This window comes from Pelophylax lessonae (genome assembly GCF_965119305.1).
Source record: "Pelophylax lessonae genome assembly, chromosome: 1".
NCBI lineage: Eukaryota > Metazoa > Chordata > Amphibia > Anura > Ranidae > Pelophylax > Pelophylax lessonae.
Genome location: NC_138768.1, coordinates 550344462 through 550364769, shown reverse-complemented (window position 1 = coordinate 550364769; position 20308 = coordinate 550344462). Strand labels below are relative to the sequence as shown.

Sequence of the window (20308 nt, the reverse complement as noted above, 5' to 3'; positions counted from 1 at the left end):
CCACAGAAGGTCTCCTCTGGTGCGATGACTCAACGAGATTTGAAGATCCAGAGATTGAGGTCGCCTGTCCCACATGGACAGGATCTCCGCTTGGAGACCCCGCGTGTGAAACTGGGCGAAGGGAATCGCCTCGAAGGCCGAGACCATCAATCCCAGACATCTCATGCACGTCCGCAGAGACGAGTGCGGAACGTCCCTGAGGGACCTGACTTCCTCCTGAAGAGTTCTGAGTTTGTCTTCCGGCAGGAAGACCTTCGCCTGCACCGAGTCCAGAATCATTCCCAGGTAGGGAAGACGAACCGACGGACTCAGTGTCGACTTTGGAAAATTTATCGTCCAACCAAACTCCTGCAGAGTTTGCATCGTGACAGACAGGTCCTTCTCCAGACCCTGGCTGGTCGCAGACCGAACCAGAATGTCGTCCAGATACCCCAGGACAGAAATGCCCTGGGCCCTCAATAATGCCAGAACCGGTGCAAGCACCTTGGTGAAGACCCGCGGAGCCGAGGCGAGACCAAAGGGTAACGCCACGAACTGGTAGTGATCCTCCGCAATGGCAAATCGAAGTTACCTCTGGTGACTCTCGAAAATGGGGATGTGAAGATACGCATCCTTCAAATCGATGGAGGCCATGAATACCCCCGGAACCAGGGCAGCCACCACCGACCGCAGGGATTCCATGCGGAACTTGCGAACCCGCACAGAGCGGTTCAGAGCCTTCAAGTCCAGAATTGGACGAACCTTGCCCTCCTTTCTGGGCACGGTGAACAGATTGGAATAAAACCCCCGAAATCTGTCCCGATGAGGCACCGGAACTACCACTCCCTGAGCCCGCAGGTCCCGCACCTCCAGGTGCAGGTCCCGTAAACGCTCTGGAGACAGTTGAAGATTTGAGGGAAAAAATCTGCTCTCCGGCCGAGAGAGAAACTCGATCTTGTAACCAGATCGAACGATCTCCTGAACCCATCTGTCCCGCACGCGGGCCAACCAGGGTTGAAGAAAACCGAGCAAGCGTCCCCCCACCCCAAAACTGGGTGAGGGCGCCCCTTCAGGCCGCACTGTTATGGGCTGCGGATCCGGATTGACCGGACTTCTGTTTACCAGACCAGGGCTTCTTCTGAGAGCCTTGACCTTTGAACGGTTTGCCCTTGTAGTGCGACCGAAAGGCACGAAAGGACCCCTGAGGGGGCCGAAAATTAGCATGCTTCTTCCCAGAAGCCCCCTTAGCCTTGGGGAAATGGGGTAAGAGAGTGCTCTTACCTCCGGTGATCCCCTTAATCAACACATCCAAGGACTCCCCAAAAAAGGCGAGACCCATCATAAGGCAGATTGGCTAAGGTCTTACGTGAAGACTGGTCCATCGACCAACATTTCAACCAAACCAGACGGCGAGACAACACCGCCACGCTGTGCACACGTGCAGCCAACGGGACTAGGTCCAAGTCCGCATCACACAGATACATGACACCCTGGTGGATTTGATCCACCATATCCAGGGTCGCCGGCGAGGCCGAATCGGCCACTAGGATGCGCCTAAGCATCTGCGTCCAACTTGCGACCGCCTGGGCCGCCATGAGAGAGGCAAACAGCCTTAAGCATAGAACCCGTAACAGAATAAGTATGACGGGCAAGAGACTCCAATCTCCTATCCGTGGCATCACGGAACACAGGGGAATCCTCTGCAGGAATCGCAGTGGATTTGTTTAAAACCGCAATTGCGTGATCTACTGGGGGTGGTACACACCACCTTTCATCAGTGGAAGGCGAGAAAGGATAACGCAGCTTGAACCTACTTGATACAGCAAAAGGTTTGCGCAGATTGCGCCATTGTTCCTTAACAGCGCACTGAAAATCATCATTGCAGGGAAAAACCTGCGGCGTCCTGCGTTTTCTCTGCGTCCCATAAGCCGCCAAGGCAGCGGGGGGACACACTTCATCCTGCAAACGCAGCGTTTGTTTTATGGAAGCAATCAATTCATCCATGATTGCGAGCTCTTCAGGCGAGCCAGGGGGAGAATTATCAACCCCTTCAACTTCAGCCTCCACCTCGGACCCCACTAGATCCAGGGAGGAGCGGGACCCCGATAAGGAGGCCCCCGCCATAACAGCCCCATCACCTTCACCCTCAGAATCAGAGGAAAGAGAAACTCTGGGTCTTTTAGTAGATTGAGCAGCCACCAGCATCTGCACATGAGCAGCAAGGCCAGCCACAATAGTGGCTAAATCCCCCCCTGGGGGGGAAACAGCGGTCCCCTGGCTTTCCACCAAGGCGGTAGGAAATTTGCCCTCCTGAGAATCCATTGCCCCCATTACAAATGCCGGATAATAAAGGGTTAACTGCCCCTTTAACAAGCGCGGCGAGCGCAGCCCACCGCACCACACACAAGCACAATGAGACCCCCACAGGGACAATAAAACTGACACAGGCAATGGATAGGAAGGATATAACCTGAGGAGACCCTCGCCGCTGCTGCTGCCTCGATCGGTGTTCCTGGAGAAGAGGAAGTGATGCTGCCAGGGCGCTCTATGAAAGCCTATGGGAGGCTACAAGAAAATGGCCGCCATGCATGTAGAACATGCGGCCGGAGCGAGTGCAGGCAAAATGGCGCCGTTTGGCGCCGAAACCGCCGCTCCACAGTACAGTAATGCACACATGTCATAAAAAAACATGTCAGATCGCCGCAGCGATCGCTGTATAGTGCCCAAACATGCCCAAAAACATGCCCCACAGCACACAGCTTCTCACACTGACAAGGCTGACACACATAGTGTCACACAGCTCCCCCCCCCCTTGCAGCCCACAGCATGCAGCCGAGTGATAGGGAGACAAACAGTGTGAACAGAGGCAGGTTACACAGTCCCAGACTGACACCCCCCCCAGACAGACAGGTCCCCACATAGATACACTTACCTCACAATGGCGTGGGGGACCCGCACAGGCAAACAAGCCGCTGCACATAAAGCAGGGAGAGTCGCATACAAGACGCACATAATGGGGGTTAAGAAACCGCACAGCGTCCAGTGAGGTAGCCACCTCACCAATCATCCCTGCACCGAACAGGGATGGGTCGTTCACTTTGCCAGGAGCGTTACCTGGCTGAACGCTCGATGGCAGGCAGGGAAGCCACTGACCCACGACCTGCGACCAGGGGGGGATCAGCCCGAGACCCAGCCCGCATGATCCTCTTCATCAGAAGAACTAACTAATGCTGACAAAAAGAACAGCTAAGTAAAGGTAGAGAGAAAACTCAAACAAAAAATCAAAAAAGAAGAAAGAGTCTGGGGCACAAAGCCCCAGCACAGAGAGAGCCAGCCACTCCTGACAAGCTAGACATTGAAACTGAGATATGGTTGCAGGAAGTGGGAGGGTATTGACTGAGGGGACCACCCCTTAAGGGTGGGATATGTTAAAAGCTTTAATGTTAACATATTCTGTTGCCTAGCTACTCCTTCGGAGCAAAGTCTAATACCCCATATGTGACGAATATGAAGAGGCGGCGACTGTCGGAGGACGTAAGAGAAAAAATGTTTAAGGGGGTTTAAAGAATAACTGGTAACTTAAACTTCGTGGGAAGTAAAATATCAAATAACTTATTACTAATAAATTACAATATGGCTTGTGCTGCAATTGTATATGCTATAGTTTTCTTTCCATTTTAACCTACACTGCTGTATTCTCGAAAATTAAATGCAGTATGGCAACTGGAAGCATTCCGCACACAGGTGGTGTGCAGAATGCCCCCAGAAATGTCTTTTCCTGTGTAATTGGCAAGTCTGCACTTCAGATATAAGAAACCAGTCAGGTTTTAGGCATAATCTGCAACAAAAATGGAGTTTTGTCAAGATGCTCCTTAAAAATTCAGGTTTGGTGATATGCTCCTAAAGGGTTAATCGCCTCAAAGCCTCAGTTCATGTTGGTGTGATGCAGGAAACCCTGCAAATCCAGTGTGGGTTCCTGCATCGCATCCGACTCACAGGCAGTCCACACTGCCATATGCGAACCGCTGGGTGCGTCAATACAAGGAATGACACCCCCAGATCAGTTCGCAAATCACAGTGAGAACTTTCACTTTAGATAGGAATCGGATCACATCAGTGTGAACACCATGCGATCAGATTCTGGTGCGGACCAAAAAAGGGTCCTGCACGAGTTTGGTCCAAATGCAATGCCACCTCAGCCATACAATCTGTATGTCTGAACTTGCATCGCACAGACATTGCATGTGATTTCTTCCATCTCACCAATGTGAGCCCAGCCTAAAGGAATATAGATCCTGCAACCCTCCGCATCAAAAAGGCAGAACAAACTGTTTTCCTCAGAGCAGAGAATGGGTAGGAATATGCTATCAATTTGTTAAACTCCTTGCAATGAACACTGATCACCAAGAGGGTCTGGACATGTTGCAACCCTATTTATTGTCTGTTCACACCGGAGTGTTTTTCAGCTCATAAAACGCTCATCTCTGAAAATCCCCAAAGCCCAACAAGCAAAATCCCATTCAATTAAATTGCCCCTGTTCATAGCTGAGCGTTTTGCTTCAGGGGACAAAACGCCTGAAGCCCAAAAACGTACATGAGCTTCTTTTTGGGCGGATTACCAGCGTTTTTGTTAGATGTCAATGCCTTCCTCCAAACACCTGCAAAAAACGCATGAAAAGCCCCAAACGCACGCCTGGAAAAAAGCCCAAACGCACGCCTGGAAAACGATACGCTTAGGTGTTAATGGCGGCTAAAGCTGGATACACACTATACAACTTTTGTTGATAGATTTGCATTAGATTTACCTTCAACTATGTAGTGCAATGGCCTGCCTGATTGCATACAAATTGAAAGTGTTTAGGTTTGATCTCATATATGGTTTTGGTAAGTCTAAAGGAAAAAAATCCACAGAAAATTGTATAGTGTGTATCCAGCTTTAGGGTCCTTTCACACTAGCGATCAGATCCGCCTGTCAGTTGCTTAGGCGGATTTGATCAGATCCCCCATGCATCCCTATGGGGCAGCGGAGACATGTCGGCTGCCATACGCTGCCATCTGCATCCAATCCGGTCAGTGAAATCCGGACGGATGGAAACCCCATTTTCCATGCGTCCACTCTCATCCGATTCCCCCATAGATGCATGGGGCTCTGACACTTCCCTCTCTGCACACAGAGTGGAGAGGGAGCTGTAACCTGCCTGCTCAGCGGGGGGGGGGGGGGGATCTGTGTATCGATCCCCCGCTGAGCAGCACGGATCCGCCGTGTGATAGAAGCCTTAGGGTATGTAGCACGTCCAGCAACCTCCATCCACGCCACAGATTTCTCTCCCCCCCCCCCCATTGTGAGTGGACAGGGGTTCTTCTCCATGCACCCACTGACAATTTAACACATCCATGCAGGGCTCCGCCCACACATCTAGTACATTCACAGGAAACCGGAAACCGAATGAATAATGTAGAAGTTCAGTGGCAGAAGGCTTGGAGTTAATGAACTGAGAGGGCTCTGTTCATTGACCTTCCTGCTCTCCAGTTAACTGCCTATACGAGAGGTAGGAGTAGAAAGCTTTACAAAGTCTGCAGGAGCCTGGCATTGCGCCCACAATCTTAGTTTGCATCTCCTCCCTCAGCCCCACTTCTACTCACCTGAGCCCAATCCAGCAATGTGCATGAGAGCAGCAGCTCTCCCAGGTCTCCCTACTCACTGGCTGAGATCGCAGCCATTGGCTCCTGCTGCCATCGGCTCCTGCTGCTGTCAATCACAGCAAGTGAGAGTGGGGCCAAGCCATGCTCTGCGTATCTCAGACACAAACGGCGGCTCAGAAGTGAGCACACACACGTGCCCCCAGAGCAGAGCCCCCGGGGGGGGGGGGGAGGTGAGAGCTGCCAAGCGCAGTGGCAAGAAGAGTTTCGGGGATGTGCAAAACAATTGCACAAAGCAGGTAAATATAACATGCTTAAAGCGGTTGTAAACCCTAGGGGAAAAAAAAAAACCTGCAAGACAAAGGCATAATGGGCTAGTATGCATCGCCCATACTAGCCCATTATGTGTAACTTGCCTTAGAAGGAAGCCCCCACACAGACCCCCGGACATCGCTGCGGGCGCTGCCATGATCCCTCGCCGTCTCATCCAGGTTCGGCGGCTCCGGCGCGGTGATTGGCTGGAAGAGACGGCTCCGGCGCGATAATTGGCCGGAGCCGCGATGACATCACTCCTGCACATGCGCGCGGGAGTGATTTTCCGGCAACCTCCCGGCAAATTAATTGAAGGTCCCCCCGGACCTTCAGAGCACATGCGCCGCTCGCGAGAGCGGCTACATGCACTGTAAATATCTCCTAAACCATGCCGGTTTAGGAGATATTATTTGTACCTACAGGTAAGCCTTATTATAGGCTTACCTGTAGGTAAAAGTGTCAAAAAGCGGGATACTACCACTTTAACCCCTTCCTGTCGAAAAAAGCTGGGAGGCGGGAATTCGGGTCATGTGACTGCTGTGACTGGCAGTCACATGATCAGAAAGCGCCCAATCACTACTATGCAGCAGGAGGTTTCTGGTACCTGCCATCTACCATGCTGGGGAGCGCACTTTCAGCACAGTAAGTGGTTTACACAGGGCTTCAATCAAGCTGCAGAAGAGGGAACAAAAATTAGTAAGCTGTTCCTGTGGAGGTAGAATTGCATATCAAGCTGCAGAATGAGGCTTTTTGATTAGCAACATGTTCCCTTGTCAACCGTGTGGCCAAATATCTAAAATCACAAATAACTAGCACAGCAGTGTCAGAGCTTGATAGTATTAGGGGAAAACAGAACAGTTTGCATCCCAACACTGAAACATTTACATGTAAGGCCTAATATGCACACAGGACATCAGAAAAAAAGCCTGACACTGAAATGTCTAAAGCTTTCAGTTCATTCCATCGGCCAGAATAACGTATTCTGGCAACTGGAATGAATAAACGCTCAAGTGCTAAACACCCCCAGCGTGTCCAGCTTTTGTCAGAACTCTGCTGGTTCCTGGACACACTGGCAGTGGATTTGTTTCCCTGCCTCTAAAAGCTCCTGCTGCTAAAAGCCTGTGTGCGCATGGACACAGGCCAACACAGGGGAGTTTAGAGACAGGAAAAACCCCTGATGCACCTAGAAACCACTCTAAAAACATCCATTGTGCATGAGGCCAAAAACCTCCAAATGTCAGGGTCCTAAAATTTCAGGTTTCCCGGTATGTATTAATATACATTACAGTAAATGTATACCAAATTTAGCACTGCAATACAAAAACGAATAGCTCCAACACTCCACAGTACCATACATTATACAGTAAATCAGTCCAAATAGATAGGTGGCAACAATGTTACAAATACAAATCAAATCCATACAAAAAGGCAAAAAAAAAAAAAAAAAAAAAAGGAGTGCATTACCAATGTTTAAACTAACCTGTGTAAAGCTTTTCTTCTGGACACATATACAAAGACTCCTGCAGCTATTCCAAACACAAGAAAAACTGCAATAGTGCCAATAGTTAGAGGAGCAGCAAGTTGCTGTACGCCAACCTCACAAATATTTCCACTATATCCAGGATCACATTGACATTTAATAACACCCTTCTCAAGGACACATTCTCCTTTCATGCTGCAGGTCTCTCTGGTGCAAGGCCTGGACTCTCTTTCAAGTTCTTCTGGTGTCAGGTCACTTTCTGGTTCATCAATTTCACCTGCAGATGTGCTGAAATGAAATCTTGGATATCCCTCAGGTCTGGTTGTGGATGGTTTGGTAGCCAGAGGCGATGGAATAATGGGGTTACTACCTTTTATGTATGCACCTAAAAATTAAAGTGTAATGTTAGTAAACAGCCTCAACTATTGGTTATTATGGTTATTAGGTGAAACAGGGGTAAATATTGCAGGAATAATTTGTAGCTTCATTGTAGAGTGGCAGTGGTGAAGCGCCATTGCTCTGTAGACCTTTGACGATATATATACATACTTCATGCACAATGTATGTAGCATTAATCCCGCAGGGGCCACTGGTAACCAACTAATCCTGCACAGCCAGGCACATTGGCTCCTCCAGAAATCTGACTACATATAGCAGACTTTCCCCTTTTAGTGTCCCTGAGTGTGCCGATTTACTCAGTCCTCTCCTTGCTCCCAGGTGATGGTCCTAAACACCGCACTGCAGAAGAGATCCTTCCTGAGCCAGCCCAAGCCTCCAGGGCCCCCTGTAGATCTAGAGGGCCCCCTCAAGCACTCCATCTTCTACCCGACACCCCTTGCCAGCATGACTCCTCCATACTATGGGGAGCTTGGCCAATCCCCAGGCAATGGAGAGCCAGCTTTTGAGTATGCATAATGACCCTCTTAGCCTCTGCCCTCCAGTTTCCAAAACCAGGTGGAGGCACCAGAGGCCTGCCTGTGAATCATCCAGCCCTACAGTGAAATAAACCATGAGCCAAATTAAGACATACTGTACATACGTTTGATAGTGGAATGCAGGTGCTAGCATACATTTGCATTCCAGTATCAAAGTCTGAACATTTGGCTGCTCAAGGAGACCAGTGTATGTTAAGAGCTTGGTTGTCTAGATCAGCCTTTCAACCAGAGTGCCTTAGCAAAAATGCCTAAAATTGCCCAAAAATGGTATACAAGCCATTGGGTGGATTTAGCCTGCCTTTAAGTTTTAAAGTCACAGGCTCTCATTGTGCACCCTTACAACCTCTTTCAGCCACCAGCATCCAATGGCATCATTGGTAGATAAGTGGAGCATTGGGAACCTGCACAGTACCCTTGTTTGCTCCTTACGTGCCCCTCTCTCAGCACTGGAGTCACATTGAGTGAGGGAGAGAAACTAAAGAAAAAAAAACACTAGCATACTAGACCATACCTGATGCAAAGGTGGAGGAATAAATCGCCTCAAACGTTGGGTGTCCTACTACTGTGGGTTGTGTGGATGTTGTGCTATGTAAAATTATTAGTTTAGTTTTTTACATTTTAGAATAGGGTGCCTTGAAAATGGGTAGAATTTTAAAGGGTGCTTTGACTCAAAAAGGTTGAGAAACACTTGTCTAGATCTTTTAAGTGATCAGTTGTCAGCAAGGTAGCTGTAATTCAGAGGAGGAGGTAGAAACTGAAAAGGGAAATACTCTACTGCAGGACGCCTACATATGCTAAAAGAATAAAATTTTAAAGGAACACTATGAAAACACATCAGATCTCAATGGGGAAAAATATGTTGGATATCTATATGAATATAACCTGGGCAATGTGTTAGGAACAAAAAGGATGCCATATCATTTGATGGAAATGAAAATCATCAACCTACAGGAGGCTGAATGCAAAGACACCTTGAAAATCAATGTGAAAAAAAGGATACAGCAGGCTAGTCCATTTTGTTGAAATTTCATTGCAGCAACTCAAAATGGTACTCCGTTTGTATGGCCCCCACATCCCTGTATGCATGCCTGACATGGCATGCTCCTAATGAGATGGGTGGTGTCCTGGGGTATTTCCTCCTAGATCTGGACCAGACTGAGGTGCAACCTGGTGGGGTTGGATGTACTGAAACATTGTCCTAGAGGTGTTCTATTGTATTTAGGTCAGGCCAGTATGGGGGCCATTCAATAGTATCAATTTGTTAATCCTCCAGGAACTGGCTGCATACTCTCGCCACGAGACAGGGCATTGTCATGCACCAGAAGTACCCCAGGACCCACTGCACCAGGGTAGGATCTGACAATAGGACCAAGAATTTAATTTCGATATCTAATGGCAGTCAGGGTGCCTTTGTCTAGCCTGTAGAGGTCTGTGCGTCCCTCCATGGATATACCGCCCCAGACCATCACTGACCCACCAAACTGGTCATGTTGAACAACAATGTTCTCCACGGCTTCTCCAGACCCTTGCACATCTATCACATGTGCTCAGGGTGAACCTGCTCATCTGAAAAAGAGAGGGTACCAGTGGCAGACCTCACAATTCTGGTGTTCAATGGCAAGTGCCAATCAAGCACCACGGTGCCAAGCAGTGAGCAAAGGACCAACTAAAAGATGTCGGGCTCACCGGACACCCTCATTAAATCTGATTGTTTGGTCAGACATTTACAGCAGTGGCCTGCTGAAGGTCTATTATTTGTAGGGCTCTGGCAGTGCTCACCCTGTTTCTCCTTGTACAAAGGAGGAGATGCTGATCCTGCTGATGGGTTAAGGACCTTCTATGGCCCTGTCCAGCACTCCTAGAGTAATTGCTTGTCTCCTGGAATCTCCTTCATGCTCTTGAGACTGCAGCTGTTGGTGGCAGGAATAGGGACTGCACACTTGCATATGGGCAGCTTCCCTGCTTCATGGGGTTTGAGGGCCATTTGATCTTCCAGTCATTTGTGGCTAGAAACCAAAGTTGCTTATCTGCTGAGCGGACTAGGGAAGAGGAAGAAAGGTCCAAGGGCAGGGGACTGGCTCCCTGACCGTCACCAAAACAGCCAGTCAACATGCATGTTTAGGTGTTCAAAGACAGCCATGTATTCCTCCCATGACAAGATTTTTTTTTTTAGGTCACAAGGCAAGGCAGTTCGCATAAAAAACAAAATGTACTTACACTTTTCTTCATCAGAGGCATCCAAACAATCTGGCTTTTGATCACATATTTGGTTTCTGAGAACACACTTTAAGCGATCTTTACAAGGCTGAGAATCCTGAGGGCACCTCAGCTCTTCAATGCAGTATGTATCATTCACCAGATAAGTAGCTGAACAATGACATGTGTGGCCCATAAGGTTTGGCAAACAAATTTGGCTACACCCTCCGTTATTTTTAGAGCAGCCATTACTTCCTGTAATGCAAACATTTAAAAAAAGCAGAGTTTAAAATTTTCTACTTTGTACACATGTAGGTATATGTCTGCATTTACGTTACATGTGTACAGTAAGTGCAGTAGTCAACATTTCTAGTCAATTAAGGTCTTTAGGGCCAGATTATAATCTTCCAAAGCCTGCAGTCAACACCTTCATTGGAAAAGCAACTTTTAGCAAAAATTACTTAATTTTGCTTACTGCCCTTGCTTTGTTATAACATTAGCTTGGAATACTGTGACATTTTTCTTGTCAGTAGCTGGGTAAATTGTTTATAGGACTGCTAGTTCTAAAAGCATCCACTTTGCCTCGGTTATCTAGAGTCCTGGGCCTTCTTTGCCTACTGGTAAGCCTGGGATTGACTGACCAGGCTGTGCATGCACATGTGGGAAGCCTTGGTTAAAGCCTCTCCTTTGCCTTCTATAGTCATAGGTCTTATTTGCCTATTGGCAAGCCTGAGCTTGGATATTTTATTACTAAATATTGTCTACAGACCTGTACAGTGTCCCATGTAAGGCTTGTATGCAAGGAGACTGGCTTGTGGAGAACCAGAGGCTAAATTTTGTATAGAAAAGAATGTAGATACCATATTCCATCCACAGGCTTAGGCGGCCATACACTATACAATTTTCTTTAGATTTACCTTCAACTATGTAGTGCAAAGGCCTAATAGTAAACAATTGGAAGTGTTTAGTTTTGACCTCATATGGTTTTTGGTAATCCAACAGAAAATTGTACAAGAAAATTGAACAGGTATGGCCAGCCTTATATATTACTGTGTACCTTGAAGAGTCTGCATTTACTAGCCTTTAAAAAGCAATGTAGTGCTATTGGTGAAAGTCCAGACAAATACAAAAAACAAAGCCTACCACCCAGAAAAGTAAACTCTGTAGTAAATGTTATGGTTGCACTAATACTAGGTACTTGCACAAGTACTCATGCAAATGCTCCGATACTAAATTCAATATTTTGTGCCGTACGATTCGAGTACATACAAAATGAAGGTGCTCAAAATACACTGCAAGGTATCACACATGATTTAAATAGTAATGCGGTGAGATTCCTGTCCGAATCATATGCAGTTTCACGCACCACTCCTTTGTAAACCCAAGCTGGTCAATGAGACTTCAGCCTGGGTTCACACAGGAGCTGTGCAGGAAACGATATAATTCAGACAGGAATCACACTGCATTCTTGTTTAAATATGTGATTCTTTGCAGTGCAATTTGAGCGCATTCATTTTGGATGTGCTCAATTTGCACCCGAAAAAAAATAAGAGGCATTGGTGGGTACTTTATAGTATCAGTACTAGTTCTTAAAACATTTGTATCAGTATATCCCTAGTAAAAGGTTATTCATTTTACAGGCTCACCTTGTTGAGTTAGTCTGCTGTAAGCCTTTAGGTCTACCACCTTTTGCTCCACTTCAAAAAACCTGATTTCCTTTGTTTCCATTTTGGTAAATGAAACCTTTGTTGTGCCTAAGAATATAAAAAAAAAAAAAAAAAAAAAAATCTAGAAAAGCCATTATGCAAAGATATTTCAATAGGGAATGGGAACGTCTTCAAATTCAAGCTCTTTTTAGATTCTGGTCCCCAAGGGAGGATAATAGTATGCCTCAGAGGAAACTGGATTATGCTGAAGGATGGCAGCATGGAAGACATTTTTGGCATTGAGACTGATTAGAATAGGTTAATTGGAGGTTGTACTCTAAGCTAGATTTCAAACTTCCTTCAGGAAAAATTCAAATCTACAGTGGCAGCTCACGAATTTAAGTGTATATTCTAGGACTATGCTTCCCTTACTACCTGGTGTGATGATAATGTAGGCTGGGCACCCCAAAAGGCTGCTTGAAAAGGCATTGCAGCTATGGTCAGAATTCCTAAGTTAGCCATGACGTTTTGTAGAATGGGGACAAACCCCAGTAAATTCTTTGCCCTTATCCCAGAAGTGCATCTCCATAGCCTTTTAACTTAAATCTCATTGCCACAAGGGTATGTAATTTCAAAGGGCCTGCTAGCTCAACTCAAATAGCAGAAACCCAATTCATAACATCAGACATGGCTTAGCTACATTGCTTTTGATATACATTTAAACGTGGAAGAAAATCCTAAAAACGGATCAAGACCGCATGACAAGGTTATTGTATGCTGAAGGCTGGATTAGCCGTCTCCCATAATCTGGGTGAAATGTCTATTGAGCGATTAAGAATTTCTGGAATGGCAATTGCATACTGTACAATATTTGGTCAAATGACATGATACACTTAAAATACATTTAACACTCAAAATACATTTAACAAACTGTATCGAAGGGCGTGACAGATAAAATGATCATAAAAGGCTATGACATCCCATTGGCTACTCCTCAGACCTTCTCAATGGTCAGATCATTGGTCCACACCCTCCTCAAGGACAAAGGCTGCATCAGCAGTCTGGAGCTTTCCTTTTACCATCAAGACAAGGATCAGCCAAGATCTCTAAACCACTGATCCTCATGCTCATTGATTGGATGCACAGAACCAGGATGTTAAAGGGTTATTAAACCAACAGTAAAAATAAGTTGGTATATGCAGTACAGCATGCCTGTTCTACTCTTGAGGAACCTAAGGGGTTAATCTTCTGCATTGTGTAAAAAGGCATTTTGATCCCGTCTTCTCTGATCCTCCCCTTTTACTGTCCCCAATCCATCTGCTGCTAGAGCAGAGCCTTGGAGGCACTCTAGTAATATACATACCAAACTGAGCATGTTTAGATTTTTTGGAGAATGCATGTGATCAGCACAGGGCCAATCAGCACTGTCCAGACAGAATGTCAGGGTCATGCAGCCTCATAGGACAGTCATAGAATGAAACTCTTACAAGCTTTAACCAGTGCTCGGCTTGACACTGAGACACAAGACTGCTATATACTGCTGATGAGAAAAAGGTAATTAGCAGTTTAGGTTTACTAAAATAATTGCATTTCCATATTCTCTGTACTGTGGGAGACCAGATATAGTGAATGCTTTTTTTATTTGTGTTGCTTTGTCTTTCTTAATTTAGAATACCCTTTGTATTCAAATATTTTGTTTGCACCACTTTAGAGACCCTTTTCCAACTATTTAAAAATGGAAAAGGTAATGTAGTAACGCAGAACCTAAACCCTGTCTCCTTGAGTGCTACTAATGGGTAAATCTTTTTAATACCCATCTGTGATAACGTGTTTATTACAGACAAGTAAAAAAAAAAAAACTAATATTGTGAATGTTTGATATTTTAGGCTATAAATATCCATAAAGAGTAAACTACGTAGTTAAAGACCTGCAAAAATCCAGATTATTGATGCACTCCTTGGTATCGTTAGTGAAGCATTAAAATCCCATCACAGGTATGACAGGAACATAAAAGTTAACACGTTTTGCACTAAAGTCAGCGCTTACTCAAACCTCATACACCTACATTGCATGAAATCTACACATGTATGATACAAGTGAGCATGGTATGGCAATCAACCAATAAATTAAAGATGCACTCCCACTACACTAATGGGAGCCTATGCTCCTTGCCTTCCCATACTAACCTGTCATAACAAAATAAAAAAAAGAAGATTAAAAAAAACAAAAAAAAACAAACAAGCCATACAAATCTCCAACCATTGACCCACTAACAGATCCAGCAGCCACTGCTGGATGACTGTGCAGGAGAGGACAGGGAAGGAGGAGACTGCCAACTACAGCAGGACACCCCACAAACTAAGTGCACATAGGGGTTTATTTACTAAAGATAAATCCACTCTGCACTACAAGTGCACTTGGAAGTGCAGTTGCTGTAGATTTGAGGGGGGCATGCAAGGAAAATAACGATATCGGTCGATCCCTACTCTGCAAGTGCACTTGGAAGTGCAATCACTGTAGATCTAAGGGGAAGATCTGAAATGATGGGAAGCTCTGCTGATTTCTATCATCTAATCATGTGCAGGCAAAAATTCTGTTCTTCATTGCCCATATTTTGGTCATTGCGTTATCGGTCGATATTTTCGTACATAAAAAAAGGCGGCAGGAGGTGGGGGGGGGGGGGTGTCCCCTCCCGCTCCTTGTAATGACAGCCGAGCAGCTTCTCAGCCGCATTGGTTGTCATTACAAGACAGCCAACCGTTGGCTATGGCTCTAACTGCAGGCATCATTCTGGTACAAGCACTTTCCGAAATATCAGTAATATCGGCCACCTTGGTGGCAGATTCCGATATATTGGGGAAAGTGCATATCGGCCCTCCATATATTGGCTTTGCCGATAATCGGTCGATCCCTAGGGCAGAGTGGCTTTGCCTTTAGTAAATCAACCCCATAATGTCACAGTGTGAGGGATACACATACTCTCGTTTCCTCAGACAGGCTGTGTGGCTAACAAGTTATTCACAGCACGCCAGACAGCCAATAACGACCTATAACCACTTCAACGGTTTAGAAAATATACGTTCGAGATAGCATGTCGAAAAATGTAAAAATGAACAGAATAATCAAAAAATATGAATCAAAGAAAGATCAAAATAATCCAACAAAAAACAGACCCCTGGGAACCCTATACACAAAAGGTACAGCTGGAAAAAAAATGGTACAGTTGGGACAAAAAGGAATGATCCCTGTATGAACCACACAGATATAATACCAAAAGTACTTACTAACTCAATGTAATGTATTAAATTTGGTGTGATAAAACCAACGTCAGTACCAGAATAGCTGTTCAGAAAATATTCAAACTAAAATACCACTGTGTACTACATACACACACACACACCATCCAGGGATACAGACCAACACCACATCCAGATTGCGATAACAGTCCCATTTAAAAAAATGTGCAAGGTGCCACCCCTAGTTTAACCCCTGTGTAGTTAACAAAATCCAGTGAGTGTGACAATTGCTCTCAGCCGTCGACACTTAATGCAGAGTTCTGGGTAAAGGGTAAATTCCGCTTTAAAGCAGAGTTGCACCCACATTTTTCACTCTTCAGATTGAAGCACTACTATATCTCCTTACAATGAATTGGCATTTTTTTTCTGTTCACTAACCTTATTTAGGCATCTATTTAAGACATCCTCCTTCAGAGGCAGCGGCACCGTACGTCATTTCCAGTTTTGCATTGACTCTTGGGAGATGTGTCATCAATCCCAGGAGGCAATGGCCATCACTGGCTCATAGCATAGAGTTATCAAACAGGCTATCGCGCTGATCGCAACGCACCGCGCATGCGCGAGATTGAGTACATTCTGGGTAGCCAGCTTGCACGGAATACAGGAAGAGGGACACAGCAGCTTCAGATGCCCACACTGGAGGATGGCCGCCGTGTGGAAGAACCACTCAAAGTAAAAAAAACAGGTGCACAAATACAATACTGGGTATAAATAACAGCATAACTTTATTACACTGCATGAGGCATGAGTATTCTAGGGGTATTTTTATTGTGAAACAAATTTCGGCGGGAACTCCGCTTTAAGCGCTCTTCTGCCACATTTGATGGAATTTTTTTGGGATGGTGAGGAGTAGGTACTACATTTTGACAGGTACCCGCTCCTACTCCAGTTCTCCTCTCCCCCTCCCTCCCTGCAGTCTTGTCCCAGAAGACTACTGTACCATTCAGCAGGCACAGCGTGACTCGCCCTGTCCCTTTTACACAAGCCGGTTATCAGCTCTCCTCACGCTGTCAGCACAAGGAAAGGAGTGCCAATAACTGGCTTCTGTTTACAACTGATCAGCTGTAATTGGACACAGCTGATCATGTGGGAAAGTCACTGATTGGCTCTTTTCCTCCATCTGTTTAGCAGTGTCCAGAGGACACTGCAATCAGAGCGCACCGCCCCGGACGGCCTCCCAGAACTAGCCGGCAGCGCCATAGCGGTCATTTGGCTTTAGAGCAGTCAGCAAGTGGTTAAGGTTTTTAAACTATGTAGTACAAGGGCTTGCCCGATTGCATACAAATTGAATGCATTTAGGTTTGAACTCATATGGTTTTGGTAAATCTAAAGGAAAATTGTACTAGGAAAAAAAAAATTGTATAATGTATGCCAGCCTTAGATTGTAGGCCCATGAGCTGAATAATGTGTGTAGGGTGAGGCTAAGAGTGCCATCACGTATCAGTGCGGTGTGAATTCGACCAGTGATGTGTTGGTAAAGTTGGCTGTGGGGGGTCACACTTGGCAATCGACCAGTCTTGCACAAGAATGTGCCGGAGAATGACATGAACATTTTTGTACAAGGTTTACTAAAGGATATAACTGCCCTAAATCTTCCACCTTTTATGAAAAATCCACAACTGCAGTTCCCACAGTTTAACCCTGACAATTGTACAACAGGTTTACACTTGCTATATGCAATTCACGTGATGCCAAAATTAATACATTTCTATGGGCTATTCTTTAAACCACCTTGAGGAAAAAAAAAAAAATCTAAAATATTAACATTTGCTTAAAGTAATTCAGCGTTACCAAGTTTTTGATTTGATTATATGATGCATTAAAAACTGATACATACCATTAGCAAACACAGTCCAGAACAAATAACCTTCTCCAGCAGTAAATAAATTTAGGCCATGTAGACCACTTTGTATCACCTTGTAATTTGATCCATCCAAGTCAATTGATTCAATGGTACCATATGCTGCAAAACAGATTGAAAGATTTATTGAAAATTGCATTAAAATTAAATATTCATCTTTACTAGTGATTTCCGCTCTCATCTCAAAAGGTTGCCGAATATCACCTACATTTTGTATATCATATTGCCCTCTGAAAAACCGCTTCAGAAAAAATAAAGATACTCCCATCTTTTGCAGCCAGGCTGAGCAGTGCTTTAGGCAATAAAAACCTCTGATGAAGCCCTGTCTTGCGAACGTAACGTGTAAGGTGGAGTGGAGCAGTCATGTCACCCGGAAGTTGCTACATGTGTGAGAGCTAGTGGGGAGGATTATACCAATATGTTCTCTGACTGTTTGTGATAGTTCCAGAAGTCTAAGCTATAAGGGAGGGGGGGGGGGGGTGTTGGGTGCATTTACTTTATGTTCAGGCACCTGGTGTACTCAACTAAAGTGTCATTGGCACCTGGTGTACTCAACTGAAGTGTCATTGGCACCTGGTGTACTCAACTGAAGTGTCATTGGGATTAATAAGTGTTTTTTAATCACTACAATGCACTAAATTGGACTTCATATGGTTTATTCATTGGACCACTCTTAATACAGTGCCTGCGCCTATCAAGCTGAACAGATTTGTTAGGGTTTTTAGACCCCCAACCCCCATAAATAACTAGGGATGGGCTGTGTGTTCAAGTCGAACGCAAGTGTGACTCAGCTGTTTGTGTGTTCACTGAACACACAAACAAATGGGGCACTCAGCAAGAAGTTCTCCTGCCAATGAGCACCTTATAGTGCACTGGGCTCTTGCAGCGCATGGATTGCTGATTGGCCAAAGCATGCACCTGACCTGTATGCTTTGGCCGAACACAGCACAATGTACTGTCAGAGCCATGATTGGCCAAAGGTAGAGTTGCCTTTGGCCAATCATTGTTTAGGGGCTAAGTCGACGCCCCACACTATGTAAGGCTGCTGCTTACATGGTAGCCGTGTATAGTGTGCGACAATGGAGATTAGGCAAGTAGTTAGTGGATAGTGTGTTCAGTTTAGTGCAGTCAGTGTAATGTACAGGTATACTCCACTTTTAAAAAGTATGGATATGTTGTAGTACTGGGTCCCCTCTCGGTGCTCCCCAAGTTTAGTGTGTCACTTATGGTTCAGGAGCAGTGCCATGTCAAGCTGACTAAATATTTCCCATAGATGCCAATGCCATTTTGGAGGAAAAGGTTTAACCTTAGAATACAGAAAGATTTTACAGTAAGCTGTGACAAATGTGAGGTAGGCTCCCTCATGAACTTAGTTTATTGTAAAGAAAAAAGCTAGATGCAATCACTAAATATAGTAATATTACTTTTGTTTATTGCCAGTCTACAGATTCAGGAAGGATTTTTCCTGTTGTAGCAAATGAGACCATGGATTTTATGGATTTTGGATCAAATCTGAGTATAGGGTTCTGTATATGGCGGTGGGTTTCAATTATTTTTCCAATTGGTGAACTCAGGACTTGTGTCACATATGACAAGTACTATGCAGAAATATGTAGTTTGCCATTTCCCCCTCAAGTCCACAATTCAAAATCTAGGGAAAGAAAACTTTTTACCAAATACAAAAATCCAACTATGGCCACCCCATGCTGGACCTGGAAATGGGCCCTACTTCACTAAGCGCTGAAGGTCCCCAACCAGGTGACTGACTTTTTTTACTCCGGGACTAGCTTGAAATTTAGTACTGCATCAAAAAGCCTGTAATCCATTTACATTCTGGGACACTGATCTCTGGTAAGTCATAGTGAAGAATAATTTCCTAAACACATAATTTGGAACTGCTTGATAGAACGAACACCTAGGAAGGAAACCTTCCCACAGCAGATCCTTGAGTCAGGAAGACCAAGTATGTGTCAAAGGTAAGGTTTTAATGGAAAGTGTTTTGTATAGTCAGTTTTGCCTTGTTTGTTCACCATCTAAAAGCAAATATACCTTTTCTAGAAAGAACAAAAGCTTTTAAAGGGTTTCCACTGAAAATCCCAATTATGAAAACTGGTAAACTTTACCTCTGTCTGCCCAATAAAGCCTAGTTCCGGAGTCTGTAAAGCTCAGTCCTACCACAAATTTGCTTTTAATCCACAAAACTCTTGGCTCTTGTCCATCCATGTCAGCACATTCTATCTTTGAAGATTTCTCCTGAATTACCGATCCAGCGTCAAAATAGCACATCATACCAATGGGTGGGGAGATGGTAAGGCAGAATGGTTCATACAGATCTTTTACCACCACAGTTTTGTACAAACCATTTGAAGTGGTAACCTGAATGTATGGCTTAGATGTGCTAATCCAGTATATGTTTCCACTTATCCAGTCCACAGCAATGGAAGTCACACTGTCTTCAACATGCATTACTTTTTTCCAATTTGTAGATTGGCGATCTTTGCTTTTTATTGAAGCTATGTAGCCTCCATTTTTTACAGCAAATACAAATGTTCGATCTTGTAAAATGTAATCAAAGGATGAGATCTGATTAACATTGTTCAAAGACATAATCTGAGTTTTTGTTGCAGCTTTTTCTTCAAGTAGTTTATGCAGGTAGACCTAAAAAACAGATATTCTATTAAAAAAGGACAACTTTAAGGACAACTTTAAGGACAACTTTAAGGACAACTTTAAGGACAACTTTAAGGACAACTTTAAGGACAACTTTAAGGACAACTTTAAGGACAACTTTAAGGACAACTTTAAGGACAACTTTAAGGACAACTTTAAGGACAACTTTAAGGACAACTTTAAGGACAACTTTAAGGACAACTTTAAGGACAACTTTTCCTTTGATACAAGTTAACCAACCCACCTGGATAACCAATTTCTTTTTTACATTTCACAGAAATTGGCTTTATTG

The 20308-nt window shown here is 44.8% G+C and overlaps 1 protein-coding gene across 1 annotated transcript in view; it reads right to left on the bottom strand.

Annotated features, from left to right (window-relative positions):
• The window catches only part of LOC309544676 (low-density lipoprotein receptor-related protein 2-like), a gene marked incomplete at its 5' end in the record, with an annotated part of 171900 nt that overhangs the window by 7259 nt on the left and 144333 nt on the right, over window positions 1-20308 (bottom strand). The window contains 5 exons of the mRNA XM_082243588.1: window positions 7412-7796; window positions 10564-10797; window positions 12189-12296; window positions 17323-17448; window positions 19470-20004. Of these exons, the coding sequence (XP_082099714.1) occupies window positions 7412-7796; window positions 10564-10797; window positions 12189-12296; window positions 17323-17448; window positions 19470-20004 (1388 nt within the window). The remainder of the gene's footprint in view (window positions 1-7411; window positions 7797-10563; window positions 10798-12188; window positions 12297-17322; window positions 17449-19469; window positions 20005-20308) is intronic.